The sequence below is a fragment of the Mirounga angustirostris genome, unplaced genomic scaffold (genome assembly GCF_029215605.1).
Source record: "Mirounga angustirostris isolate CCGP_5_RB_7025 unplaced genomic scaffold, mMirAng1.0.hap1 SCAF_7, whole genome shotgun sequence".
NCBI classification, from domain to species: Eukaryota; Metazoa; Chordata; class Mammalia; order Carnivora; family Phocidae; genus Mirounga; species Mirounga angustirostris.
In genome coordinates, this window is record NW_026991715.1 from 112,243,857 (window position 1) to 112,258,672 (window position 14,816).

The following is a 14,816-nucleotide window of genomic DNA, read 5'->3' on the forward strand; positions in this document are numbered from 1 at the left end:
ATAATAAGCGCTCCATGGGGGCAAACGCTGTTTTAATCCCAGTCCCTCATTCCTTACTTGTTCCTTTATTTTTTTGCTCCATTTTAAAATAAATCAACTGTACTTGTGGCTTTTCTTCCCAAACAGGGACCAACTCGAAGAGAGAACCAGGTTTCAACCCACTAACTCCCAATTGTCAAGCGAAGAAATTCCAGGTGACGTCACGACGCACAAGGACCGCCCCCAAGGGCGCCCACGACGCATAAATAAGACGTCAACGGGCGGGGAGCCAGCCTCGGGGTCTGACGGGATTGTGGCGGTCCTCTTTCCCAACTCGGAAGCCACCGGTGCCTCCAGACGCTCTCAAGATGGCGACCTCTCTGGGTTCCAACACCTACAACAGGCAGAACTGGGAGGATGCGGTGAGTATGCCTGCCGGAGGAGGACAGAGAGAGGCGGCGGAGACGGGCCTCCTTCGGGCAGGCAGGGCCGTGGTTGTGGAGCGGCCGAGGGAATTCCGGGCAGGAGCCGGCGCTGCGGCCTAGCTCCGCCAGAGCGGGAGGCTGGAGGGCGGCCCTCCTCCTCCGGGCTTGGAGGGAGGGGGCTTAGCCAGGGTCCCGGACCAGCCCGCTTCCCACCCCTGCCCTCTCCACTCACTTCGAGCTGGTCTTTCCTCCCGCCACCTGCCGGAAGTGCAGACAGCGCCCCCTCACGCGACCCGGCCCGTGCTGGACGTCGGGTTCCTGCCCTACCCTGTCCCCCCCCCACCCCCCCGTCCCCAAGAGCGTGGCAGAGATGGCAGGGTCTTCGGAGCCTGGCTCTCAACCAGATTTCCCATTTTCACCAGGACTTCCCCATTCTGTGCCAGACGTGTCTTGGAGAAAACCCATATATCCGAATGGTGAGTGATCGCGTGTGAAAAGGGAGTTTATTCAGGTTCTGTCATTGTTGTGGTATTTGCACGCTGTCCGTGAATTGCTTCTCTTAGCCAAGCCAAAGTATTGATGCTCCTTTACTAACCCAAAGCATAGGACGATTTGCAAAGGACTGTCATGCTTATTCTGTCTTTGGAACTCAGCAGCAGTCCTGCGATGTAGGAGTCCTAATATAACAGCTAATATTTGTTGAGCATTTATTTATCTAACAGTCAGGTCTGTTAACCAGAGGCAGAGACAGTTAGGTCTTTTCAATATGGCAAGTAAGGAGTGGAGCTTGGATTTAAATTCAGATATGCTGACTCCAGGAACCTTAGCAAGGTAGGAGGAGAACCAGGACTAGATTAAGTGTCCTGACTCCTAATCAAATGCCTTTTGGCCACTGCACCTCTAGTCTCTTTAGTGTAAGGTAACCCCATCCTTATAAATGAGGGTAAAATAATCAGTAATTAACATTTAATAATTAGAATAGGGCTATGTTGTGATCGATCTCGGAGATCTTGATTGACTCTATATAGAGTATCTGACAAGATGGGTCTATAGTAGTTACCCCTGACTAACTTTTGTAAAATGGGCTGGCCAGAGCTATGTCCTCCGTGATTTGAGGACTGTGGAAACTGTTAGGAATTTTAATTCCTAGGGAGAGAACTTGGGAGCCAGAAGTGAGCCTAAGAATTGTGGCAATGGAAAGATACATATTAACTTAGAGCCATAAGATTCTTAAGAGGTTATGATTCATAGTAGCTGGTAGACTATATCTCCTCTCTCGCACCTCCAATAGTGATCCATCACCACCACCTTATTGGGATGCCGGGGATCTACAGACACATTTCTTGGGTTGTCTTTATGGAAGGAGCAGACACCTAGTTTTTGTTTTTCTGTAACTTGCTCTTTTCTATTTTTTCTGTTTCAGACCAAAGAAAAGTATGGGAAGGAATGTAAAGTAAGTATGTCTGTTAAAGAATAATGATTTAATTTTATTTTTCTTTTCTTTTCAACTTGCTGGGCTTTGAGGTTCTCCAATAAAAGTCAGTGCTACACAGACTTTCATATATCATTTATATACTCATTGACTGTTAACTGTTCAGTGTGAGAGGTAAGAAAGTGAGCCCTTTAATGTAAAGGTTCTTAACCTGGTGTCTGTGGATGGGCTTTGAACCCTCTGAGAGGATATACTGAGTGTTGTCTGACAATGCACATAAGGATTTTAGCAGAGGAGGAAGGTCATAGCTGGCATAAGATTCTTTTTTTTAAGATTTTATTTATTCATTTGAGACACAGAGATACAGAGAGAGAGAGCATGAGCAGTGGGAGAGGCAGAGGGAGAGGGAGAAGCAGACTCCCGGCTGAGCCAGGAGCCCGATGTGGGGCTCTATCCCAGGACCCTGGGATCATGACCTGAGCCGAAGGCAGACGCTTAACCATCTGAGCCACCCAGGCGCCCCTGGCATAAGATTCTTAAAGGAGTATATGGCACTCCCCATTGCCCCCTCAAAAAGATTAATGGTCATATTATTGGTGGTGGTTATCTCTAGTGTGGGGAGGACTTCGACTCTTTAATATTTCATTTCTGTACTATGTGAATTTTTTAACTCCTGGAGAAGGGTGTTATAAATGGGATTGAAACATCAGATGGTATTTAGACTACATAATTGCTAAGGTCTCTTTTAAACCCTAGATTCAAGGATCTTTTCTTTCAATCTCCCATTGTTATTAAATCTCCTGGCCTTAATTGTCCAGATCAGAACTATTAACACTCTTTGGCTCTTATTTTGTTTTCCCAGATCTGTGCCAGACCATTCACGGTGTTTCGTTGGTGCCCCGGGGTCCGCATGCGTTTCAAGAAAACTGAAGTGTGCCAAACCTGCAGTAAATTGAAGAATGTCTGTCAGACCTGCCTCTTGGACCTGGAGTACGGTATGTTTGCCCTGTCTAACGTGTCTGAAAGCATGTAGGTGCCCGTGCCCTAGACAACAAACCAATCTTTTTCTTTCCCATTTCTCACCCTATCTCTGGTTCTGACCCCACTTTGGAGGGCCTACTGTGCTCTACTTTTCCTAGAAGAGGAGAATCATACTAGGCCATTCTAGAGCTCTTCTGAGTAACAGGAAGAACTTAACGAAAAGTTGGGGATTAATCAGAACTAGCCCAAATCTCTCTCATTTACATCCCTATAGCCAAAGTGAGGGAAAGACATCGTTCCTATGATAGGTAATTGCTTTGCCTTGGGCTTCTTTCAAGATTCAGAGCTCTTTCCCACAATCCCTACCAGAAGCATTGGCTAATTATATTTTAGATTTTTGTCTCAACTGTGTTTTTAGGACTGGTGTACTGTAACTGCTACGATTTTAAGGGTAACTGCTTTTGAGAGTGATTTTTTTTTTTTTTAACTAAAAGTGACTTTTTGTTAATGAGAAAAATAATTTTTCAACAAGAATTTCTACTATACAATAAAAGGGAAAATATAAGTTTATATATATGTTAAGTTCAGAAAGATAGCTGCTAATCGAAGTCCTGGTCACATATTGTTTAATATTATTTATATATTTGTTAAAAGAAGTGTTCTGGTTCTAGAATACTGTGATCCTTACATGCTTGTGACTATCCAGAGGATCTATAAGACAGGCTTAAAAAATAACTCACTTTTGGGGCATCTGGGTGGCTCAGTCAGTTAAGTGTCTGCCTTTGGCTCAGGTCATGATCCTGGGGTCCTGGGATCGAGCTCCACATCTGGCTCCCTGCTCAGTTGGGAGCCTGCTTCTCCCTCTCCTTCTGCCTGCTTGTGCACGTGCGTGCGTGCGTGCTCTCTCTCTCTCTGTCAAATAAATAAATAACATACATACGTACTTAAAAAAAAAAAACCCACTTTTTACACTTATTTAAATAAATGCTGTTCTAGTAAAAGCTATTATTTATTATTTAAGCTATTATTTATTAATTACAGGTCAAGTTTGACTGTAACCAAACGTCGTTCATCTAAAATATGTTCTAAAACATTGATTTCAACTTTCATGACAGGTCAGGAATTTGGACAGTTTCATAGGATACTCTGTGGTAGTTTTGGCCTGATGGTAATAAAGATTTTGAATAAAAATAAAGCCTCCAATACCTAGGAAGCTGGAGAAGGGAATAATGATGTTGTATTCCATGTGCAGGTTTGGTATGGATTTGTTTTAAAATATATCTTGAGGTTTTTTCCTCTTTTCCTTTGTACCAGGGCTGCCCATCCAGGTTCGTGATGCAGGATTGTCTTTTAAGGATGACATGCCAAAGTCAGATGTCAACAAAGAGTACTACACACAGAATATGGAGAGAGAAGTATGCTGCCACTTTCTTGATGTAATTTTATATTTGGTAGAATCCTAGTGGTTTGACACAGGGTCTATACAATTTATCTTTGGAATGTGTCATCCCTCTATAGATTTCTAACTCTGATGGAACGCGGCCGGTTGGCATGTTGGGGAAAGCCACCTCCACCAGTGACATGTTGCTCAAGCTAGCCCGGACCACACCCTACTATAAGAGGAATCGACCCCACATTTGCTCCTTCTGGGTAAAAGGAGAATGTAAGAGAGGAGAGGAGTGTCCATACAGGCAAGAACTGAATTGGCACTTTCATTATCGGCTTTCAGATAATTAGTCATTTAAGAAATGGGAGGTGCTAGTTTAAACTATTTCTGATTTAAAATCTACAAGTTTATACAACTAGTATGATAGATGTCATGTCTTAGGGCTATTACATTTAGAAGAGCTTGTTGAAATTGTTGTTTTTATTTGTAATGGGACTTTTACTCATAACCAGGCCTTGGGAAACTAAGTTGTTATGCCATATAATGCAGATGTTGACTCTAAAGGTAAGTCATCACTGTCATGGTATAACTAGCTTGAATCTCAATGTATGGTTGAAGTCCAGTGAAGGCCAGGCCTCTAAAGGGTGTGTGAGTATGTTTCAGTCAAGACTGCCGAGCATCTGGACTAGGAGTTGGTTTTTTTTTTTTTTTTTTTTTTTTTAAGATTTTACTTATTTATTTGACATAGAGAGATAGCGAGAGCAGGAACACAGGCAGGGGGAGTGGGAGAGGGAGTAGCAGGCTTCCCGCGGAGCAGGGAGCCCAATGCGGGGCTCGATCCCAGGACCCTGGGATCATGACCTGAGCCGAAGGCAGACGCTTAGCAACTGCGCCACCCAGGCGCCCCTGGACTAGGAGTTCCTGACTTGGGGTTGGTTAACCCCACACCCACAAAAAAAAAATTATCTATCCTTTTTTCTGGGGCTGGTCCATTAGCTTTAATGAGACTCTCAGTGGCATGCAAGACCTCAGATACATTAAGAACCATTGACCGAGAGAAGGGGAACCATGTTTTGGTTACTTCTTGTTTTGGAGTGGATTGTGCCAAAAGCATTTCTTGATTAAAAAAACCCTGTTACCTTAGACGGCCATTTATTTTCTTTTCTTTTTTTTCTTTTTTTTTAAGATTTTATTTATTTATTTATTTATTTATTTATTTATTTATTTATTTATTTTTCTTATGTTAATCCCCATACATTACATCATTAATTTTATTTTATTTTATTTTTTTTTAAAGATTTTATTTTTATTTATTTATTCATGAGAGACAGAGAGAGAGAGAGAGGCAGAGGGAGAAGCAGGCTCCCAAGGAGCAGAGAGCCCGATGCGGGACTCAATCCCAGGACCCTGGGATCATGACCTGAGCCGAAGGCAGACGCTTAACCGTCTGAGCCACCCAGGCGCCCTACATCATTAATTTTAGATGAAGTGTTCCATGATTCATTGTTTGTGCATAACACCCAGTGCTCCATGCAGAATGTGCCCTCCTCAATACCCACCACCAGGCTAACCCATCCTCCCACCCCCCTCCCCTCTAGAACCCTGTTTGTTTTTCAGAGTCCATCGTCTCTCATGGTTCGTCTACCCCTCCGATTTCCCCCGCTTCATTCTTCCCCTCCCGCTACCTTCTTCTTCTTTTTTTTTCTTAACATATATTGCATTATTTGTTTCAGAGGTACAGATCTGAGATTCAACAGTCTTGCACAATTCACAGCGCTTACCAGAGCACATACCCTCCCCAGTGTCTATCACCCAGTCACCCCATCCCTCCCACCCCACCCCCCACTCCAGCAACCCTCAGTTTGTTTCCTACAATTAAGAATTCCTCATATCAGTGAGATCATATGATACATGTCTTTCTCTATTTGACTTATTTCACTCAACATAATACCCTCCAGTTCCATCCACGTCGTTGCAAATGGCAAGATCTCATTCCTTTTGATGGCTGCATAATATTCCATTGTATATATACACCACATCTTCTTTATCCATTCATCTGTCGATGGACATCTTGGCTCTTTCCACAGTTTGGCTATTGTGGACATTGCTGCTATAAACATCGGGGTGCACGTACCCCTTCGGATCCCTACTTTTGTATCTTTGGGGTAAATACCCAGTAGTGCAATTGCTGGATCATATGGTAGCTCTATTTTCAACTTTTTGAGGAACCTCCATACAGTTTTCCAGAGTGGCTGCACCAGCTTGCATTCCCACCAACAGTGTAGGAGGGTTCCCCTTTCTCCGCATCCCCGCCAACATCTGTCGTTTCCTGACTTGTTAATTTTAGCCATTCTGACTGGTGTGAGGTGGTATCTCATTGAGGTTTTGATTTGGATTTCCCTGATGCCGAGCGATATTGAGCACTTTTTCATGTGCTTAGACGGCCATTTAAATGGCTTTTAGGAGGCTGGCAAGTCTTTGTGTGATACAGTAAATCCTTTGGTATTAGCTCTGTCTTGATACTTATGTTTTGGTATGGCCATGGTTTCTAGTTCAGAAGGCATTTCCGGGTATGTGTATGTAGCTACTGTTGGGTGATACCTGTAAATTCTTTTCCTTTGTTTCACCTTTATGTGCTGTTCTTTCCTGAACCATAGACATGAGAAGCCAACAGATCCAGATGACCCCCTTGCTGATCAGAACATTAAAGACCGATATTATGGTATCAATGACCCTGTGGCAGATAAGCTTCTAAAGCGGGCTTCAACAATGCCTCGTCTGGACCCACCAGAGGACAAGACTATCACCACACTGTATGTTGGTGGTCTGGGTGATACCATTACTGAGACTGATCTAAGGTTTGTAGATAAAATTTTATGAGCTCTTTCTGCTTTTAACTGTCCTGGAATACTTTTTTAGCAAAAACACAGCAAGCATGATAATTCTGTACAAAGTACATTGTTCTTTAGCCACTCTATAGTTAGTATTGTGCCAACTAGAATTTTTATAAAATTATCTTTTCTGAAGCCAAAGTGGTAGTGTTCATCAACAGTGCTTGCTTGATCCTTGCGTATAGTAATGATTACGTGAGATTCTTTTTTTTTTTTTTTTTTTTGGAGAGAGGGCACGTGAGCAGGGAGCAGGGGGATGAGGGGCAGAGAGGGAGAGAGAGAATCTTAAGCAGGCTCCATGCTCAGCATATCACTGACACGGGGCTCGATCTCACGACCTTGAGATCACGACCTAAGCCTAAATCAAGAGTCAGACGCTTAACTGACTGAGCCACCCAGGCTCCCCTATGTGAGATTCTATTTGACCTATAATAGCCAATTAGAATTTTTAAAATATGGCACATATCCAGGTATGATTAATTATGTCAAGGAGGGAGAACTTGGCAGTTAGAAAGCTCTTACAGTTTAAATTGTTGACCTTTTGAAGAGATTTCTATTTGGTGTATTTGTATTATCCTTGACTTGTATTTTGCTTGGCTAGATGAAACATCTGGATAGATAGTGATGGAAATTACCTCTTGCAAAGAGATAAATGAAGAAGAGTCTCTTATAGTATATAACATGCCTTCCATAACCTTCTCCATTAAACCTGGTCTGAGAGAGCTAGACCATCCCTGCAGTTGGCAGACGTTTCCGTGCTCCTCCTCCTCCCTTTTATTTTGTCGTCATTGTCATCGTTGTTGTTTCACAATCTTGAAAAAATGTTTTGAATGTTCTTGGTTCATGGGCCATGGGGGCTATAGTTTGCCAGACCCTTATGTAGGGCTTAGGTCCCTAAGGAACCTGCTGGACCCCTTTTTCCTCCATGGGAAAAACCTCTGAGATGTTTGTAAACCTTTATTTACTCATTATTTTTCTTACTCTCTTTCAGTAAGTAGCACCCACAGTAGGGCAGGGTATTGGGGGGTCTACCTGCAGGTGGTTAGACAGATAACCATGGGGCCACCTGCTTCGTGAGTCAGCGGAAGAGTGAATAATCCACCACAGCCTCCTGGGAGTATATCATTAACTCTCCTGTTTCTCTGCCTGTATCCCTTCAGAAATCACTTCTACCAGTTTGGGGAAATTCGGACGATCACTGTCGTGCAAAGACAGCAGTGTGCATTCATCCAGTTTGCCACGAGGCAGGCTGCAGAAGTGGCTGCAGAGAAGTCTTTTAATAAGTTGATTGTCAATGGCCGTAGACTCAACGTGAAATGGGGAAGGTGAGAATTAGACTCAACATTTTTTTATTGAGATTTTCAAGAAAGTGTTCCATTATCTGGGGACTAGTATGTTTTTGGTGAATAGATATAAATCAGTAGGACTGTTAAAAAGAATTTTTCATTTTCTAACACTTCAATCTTGTGGATGTTGGGAAGATCCTGCTTTGGAAATTCATTCAGGGTTTTGATGTAGTAATCTACTCCTTTGAAGGTTCGTGTTTTTTATGACCAGCTATTATAGGCCAACTGTGACGCCAGGGTATGAAAAGTGGATTTGAGAGTTTACAAATGCATTAGACCTAGATTCTGCCCTCTAGAGGCCGGTTGTCCAATGGAGAAGAAAAGCTAATTCAAGTTTTTGAAAGTGATGATTGTGTAAGAGAGACTCAGGTGAAATGCCCTGAAAGTTCAAAGGGAGGATAGGTTTCCGGCTTGGAAGCAGGAAGGAGATCACTAAAAGCAGCGCCCCAGACCAAGTGCTTCCGGTGTGCTAAGTCAGCACTATGCCAAACACACAGAGGTAGCCTCTTCTCGTCCATACAACATTTCCAGCAGATTTTGGATCCAGGTCTTTCTGGCTTTAAAACATTTGCTTTTATCCACTCTGCACTGTGGCCTTTATGGGGAAGGAGTGTTTGCCAAAGAGGAGGCAAGGAGCGAAGCATCTCTGCTTGACTAAGAAAATGAGAAGCAGACGTGTGAGAGAAGGTGGGACCAAGTGCTGACATTGTGTGTTTGTGTATGTCTCTCCCAGGTCCCAAGCAGCCAGAGGAAAAGAAAAAGAGAAGGATGGAACCACAGACTCTGGGATCAAGCTTGAGCCCGTTCCAGGACTGCCAGGAGGTGAGTGCAGACTTTCTGCTACCCGCCCCCCCCCCCCCCCCCCCCCCGGTAGCTGGATGACTTCAGATGCTCACACTGCCCTAATGTTCCTCAGTGTGAGGAGAGACCAGCTGGCTGGGTCTCTGGCTCCTGCAGCAGCCCTTTTCTGTCAGTAGGAGCCCAGGACTTACAGGAGGGGAAACAGTGTTGCACTGTTGTCTTCCCTCCAACTGTTGGCTCTTTTCTGTTCTCCAGCTCTTCCTCCTCCTCCTGCAGCAGAAGAAGAAGCCTCTGCCAACTACTTCAACCTCCCCCCGAGTGGTCCTCCAGCTGTGGTGAACATTGCACTGCCACCACCCCCTGGTATTGCCCCGCCCCCACCCCCAGGTAACATCCATCGTCCTTCTCAGCAGATAGGTCTAACTTAGCCCAGAAAAATCCTTGTGAGAGTCCTGTCTTCACACCTCATTATCATGTCCAAAGCCTTTTAATTTCCCCCATAGAAGTCTGCAAGTAAACCTGATTTGTTAGGGTCCCTGATCTTTTTTTTCTTGGCCTGCCGAGGAGAGGAAAGTCGCCAGAGCTAAAGATCTGAGTATATATATAATCAGAATGGGAGTTACTGGATTATAGTTATCTATCATCAGTTTGTCCCCTGTTCTAAACTAAATCCTAACTAATGTCCTAGAGTGCCATTGCTTAAAGTGCATGTGTGTCACTGTACAAAGCATTCATTACCTGTCTGTAAGATACAGAGCTTGTGCCAGGATATAAAGTCATTAAGAGAGTTTTGTTAAAAAAATGTGTCAGATGAACTAAACAGGGTGCTTGGTCTTGTAATTAAGTTAAACTTTGGCTCAAGTTACATATGGCATTATCTTTGGGGGTGGGGGGGCAGTAATAAACAGTTCCAGGACCAGCACTTTGTATCGTGCTGCTCTAGAAGCTGTTAGTGACAATGTGAAAAATGTAGGTAAATCACAAGTGGCCATTTCTCCTGTGGCAGAGTCCCCATTCTCTTTAACAAAGTCCTGGTTTTTGAACACCCTCCATTCTAGGATAAAGCGTTGATGTTGGTGGTGACAGGGTCTTGCCTCCGCCTGATATCTTCCTCCCCTCGCAAATCCTGATTGAATCCTGGCCAGTAGGAGTGGCGTGTTCGATAGATAGCAAAGGTTCAGATGACATACTAGCAGATACCTTGAGTCCCGTGGAGTTTTCTTTTAACCTGGTGTGAGGGGACAGGTTTCTAAAACCAAGGAAGTACTACAGGTAGACGTTCCTAAGCAAGTCTGTGAACTGACATTTTCTGAAGCCCCTTGTCAGCTAGCTTGGTTTCTGTGTAGGTGGTTTTGACCTTAGAAAGATTCAGAGGTTTGAAAGGTTGTCAAGGAAACTGCAAGCCTAACAAATTTGTCCTCTCCCATCTGCAGGTTTTGGGCCACACATGTTCCACCCAATGGGACCACCCCCTCCTTTCATGAGGGCTCCAGGACCAATCCACTATCCTTCTCAGGACCCTCAGAGGATGGGCGCTCATGCCGGCAAACACAGCAGTCCCTAGCACATTATCACCACTCCGGGGCTTTACAGAAGAAAGGGCGCTTAAAAATCCCAGTACATGAATCTTGGAATAAATATATTTTTCCTTCCTTTGTAGTTTCCATGGTAGCTGAATGTGTTCAGATGTGGGCAGTCAGAGAACGACAGCCGTGCTTCCCTACACGTATTCCAAGGATTGATGGACCTCAAATAAGCTGCCATTAACACATCTGGTTACTACTATAACATTACTAATCAAACTTAATGCCTGTTCTCCTTACTTCTGTGGCGAACAAGCAACTGGGTGAATTGGAATGTCTAACGGAGTTACCATCCCAATTGTATGTTCATTTTGTATCTTTTTTTGGGGGAAAAAATTGACCTGCAGTAAAATCTTTTTGACCATTTTTATGTCCATTGGGTATTTTTCCTTTTTATCATCTGCAAAAAGATTACTAGTACTAATCATTGTAGTGGCATGAGTGTGATTTAACACTTCAGAAGTCAACATTAAAGAGACAGTAGGAACCAGCACCCAGCACAGCCCAGATCTTTTCTTACCTCTCCTTTCCTCATTACTAAAGGAATCTGGCGGATAGTTTTACCTCTCTGCGCTACCAAAACAAGACAAAAACAAAAATTGCTTTTTATTCCCGTCAATTGGATGGAAACACAAATGTTATGGAGCTGCGTATTATTGAAAAAATCTGGTGTCTGGGATGAAATTATTTTAAAGAGCTTCCTGTAAAACACGTGAGCAAACTGAGCCGAAAGGCACTGGCGCGTGTTGGAAGACCTGTGACCTGCAGCTAGCTGGGACTGTCACCTCTAGCATTCACCTTCGTGTGTCTTCAGCGTCACGTCTTCAGCCCCTGCTTCTGGCCAGGGCACTCTGTTTGGTTTTAGAATGTTTGGATATAACTGAATTGTAGATGGTAAAAATAATTGGATGTTGTGTTGTGTTTTTTGTTTTTAAAAAATTAAAACGGGTCAATTTTCCAAACGTTGTCATAGGCTTATTTCTAGATTTTTGTTTTCCTTATCCTTTGGTAGCTCACCTTGAGGTTGGTAGAAATTAGAAACCAGTACATTTTTGGCTTTAGACTGTTCTGATTTTTATCTCTGTGTCCATTTTATGATGGGAAAAAGGCCCAGCCGCTTTAGTAAGTACTTAAGGGTATGAGGTTGAAATAAGATAATGCACAGAGGGCACTCTGTGCAGAACCTGCCATGTGGTGGTTGATAAGTGGTAGCTTTAAAAAGTCATTGCCATATTTTATAGAAGTCATTTTAAAGGGAAACAAGCAAAAATTACCTGAAATTCCATTTCTCCAGGAGCCGATTCCATGTCACTTACCTAAAATATATACTAATGGGGTGGACATAACCCATATAAAACCCATTTTTAGCTTCTCTGGAGAATTTTTTTTTCCTCTAGAAGGTTTCATCATGGAGGGGTTTTTTTGTTGTTGTTTTTTATTAAGTTTTTTTTAAGTTTTAAAAATCTAAAAGGATTTAGAAAATCTGATTTAATTTCTAGTAATACCAAATGTGAATCAATGAGGGTACTTCCAAGTATTTTGACACCATTTTGGGTAGGGTTGAGTTTGTTTTAGTTTTTGGCTTACTTTTGAACATGTAAAAGATTTTTAACCAATTTGTGAATAAGATGTAGATTATGTATTGTGTTTTAATAATTCCCAAGTTTATATCTGTACATATATATATATATATACATATGTAAATATATGACTCCAATTGTATATTCTTGCCTTTTTGAGAAGGAGGAGATTCTAAATTTTGTGCACTGCCTGGCTATGGATATATATTTTTTGAAAAGCATAATATGCCAGCATAAATTGAAGTATAGAATCGATGCTCAATCTTTCTTGAGTAAATCAAAATTAAGAGCAATTAGATTTTGACAAAAACTCTTAGGTACTTAACCACCTCCATTTCCTTTTCCTCTAGGGCACACAGCTGGGGGCACACTTGGTGAAAAGTAACCTTTGCCATTCCCAGACCAGGTCTGTAAAAACATCTCACGTAATCCTATGAGCTCTTTTGCCGTCTGGCTAAATACACTGGAGAATGATGAAGATGGCAGAATCACACAGAAGGAGCCTGGGTTTTCTATCACTGCTTTGAAGATAGAGCATTATAATGGGAGGAATTTTTGTTATAGTAAACTTTTGAGACCTGGGGATTTATCTGTTACAGCAGCTAGTGTTACTCTAGTAACAGAGGTGTAGCTGACTCTCATCACAAAAAAAGAAAAACCCCGTTTTTGTTTATACTGAGTAATGGTTTAAACAGACTCTGGAGCCAGATTACTGCGTTCAGATTCTCACTTCGGCACCTCCCAGCTGTGTGCCCTTGGGCACATTACTTAGCCTCTGTCTATTTGTCATAATGCCTCCCCCACAGCCCTTGTCGCTGCCTGTAGTAATTTGAGGTCCTCCCGTCATGGAGAAGGCTCAAAAGGTAAAGCAGCATGATAGCTGAACTAAGGCAGCTTATGGTGCAAAGAGTGATGTGACAGATGTTTTAGAAGCCAAGTCAGTGAGCCAGTGTAATGACACCTGAAATAATGGAAGTGAAAGAGGGGTCTAGGATGACCCCCAGGGTCTCTGGTTTGCTCAGATGGGCAGAAGGATGCCTTTTCCTGACAGAATGATGGGTAGGGGAGGAGAGTGAGATTGGGAAATGGTAGGAGAATGAGTCCGATGTGGGATTTGGTAAGTTGAAGTTACCTATGAGACCGGTGGCAATTCCCAGCCCAAAAGGAATTGGAGCTTAAGAAAGATCAAGATTTGGGAGTTGGTGATGAAGTAGCATTTGAAGCTCTGGGTGTGGAGTGAAATCCTGCGGGATAGGGATATAGAACATTTGTTCTTAAACTTCATTAGGTGAGTTCCTTCCATGGGTAAGGCAAAGACCACCCTCTGAGAAACACTAGTATAGGATAAAATGGCTTTCTAAGTTTAGAAAAAGTTATCTTCCCCAGATATCCTCTAGTCTTCATATTCTCTGTAACATTTTATTACAAAAATTTTCTAACATACAGGAAGGTTGAATGAGTTTTACTGTGAGCAATCCTATATCCACTCACTAGATCCACAATTAACATTTGGCCATATTTGCTTCACCACATATCTGTATTCCTTTATGCATCCATCAATCTATTTTTTATGCATTTCAGAGTAAATTGAAGACATCAGTATACTTCACCTTGAAGCACTTAAGCATTTATATAATTAACCAGAGTTCAATATTTATAGATTTTCTAGGTAAAATTTACATAGATTGAAATGCACAGATCTTGAGTATGCTATTCAAGAATTTTAACATTGTATCCATCTATGTGACTCAAATCTCTGGCAAGATGTGGAACGTTACCATCATTCCAGAAAAATTTCCCCTCTTCTCCCCAGTCAATACCCACCCCCCACCAATCTCCAGAGGCAACTACTATTCTGATTTTTTCACCATAGCTTAGTTTTACTTATTTTAGAACTTTATATAAATGGAATCATGCATTGTGAACTCTTTGTTTTTGACTTCTTTCCAACAACATGATGTTTTGAAGGATCATCCATGATGTTGTGTATAATTCCTTTTTTTTGTTGAGTAGCATTCCATGATATTATACCATCACTTACCTATCAACTTTTTGCTATCATGATTTGAAGCTGCTATGGATATCCTTGTACACATTTTTTGGTGAATATATGTTTTTATTTCTCTTGAATAAATAGAGTGGAATTCCTGGATCACAGGGCTGGTGCCTGTTTATTTTTAAAAGAAACCGTCGGACCTTTTCCCAAAGTGGTGGTACCCTTTTACATTCCCACCAACAAGAGTTCCAGTTGGTCTACAACATCACCAAAATTTGATGTAAAAAGTCTTTCTGGTGGGTGTATCGTAGTAGTTCATTGTGGTTTCAGTTTGCATTTCCATTTTGACAAATAAGTTGAGCACCTTTTCAAGTAGTTGTTGGTTGTTTATATCTCTTCTTTTGTGAAGTGCCTT

The 14,816-nt window shown here is 42.3% G+C and overlaps 1 protein-coding gene across 1 annotated transcript; it reads left to right on the forward strand.

The window, feature by feature from the left end:
• The first annotated feature begins 155 nt into the window (after positions 1–155).
• Positions 156–14,557, forward strand: RBM22 (RNA binding motif protein 22). Its single transcript, XM_064596657.1, has 11 exons — positions 156–401; positions 827–880; positions 1,828–1,857; positions 2,699–2,831; positions 4,132–4,232; positions 4,336–4,508; positions 6,862–7,062; positions 8,256–8,420; positions 9,175–9,263; positions 9,498–9,629; positions 10,676–14,557. Exons 1-11 carry the CDS (start codon positions 348–350, stop codon positions 10,804–10,806), a joined length of 1,263 nt encoding a protein of 420 aa, XP_064452727.1. The 5' UTR covers positions 156–347; the 3' UTR covers positions 10,807–14,557.
• Positions 14,558–14,816: the final 259 nt, after the last annotated feature.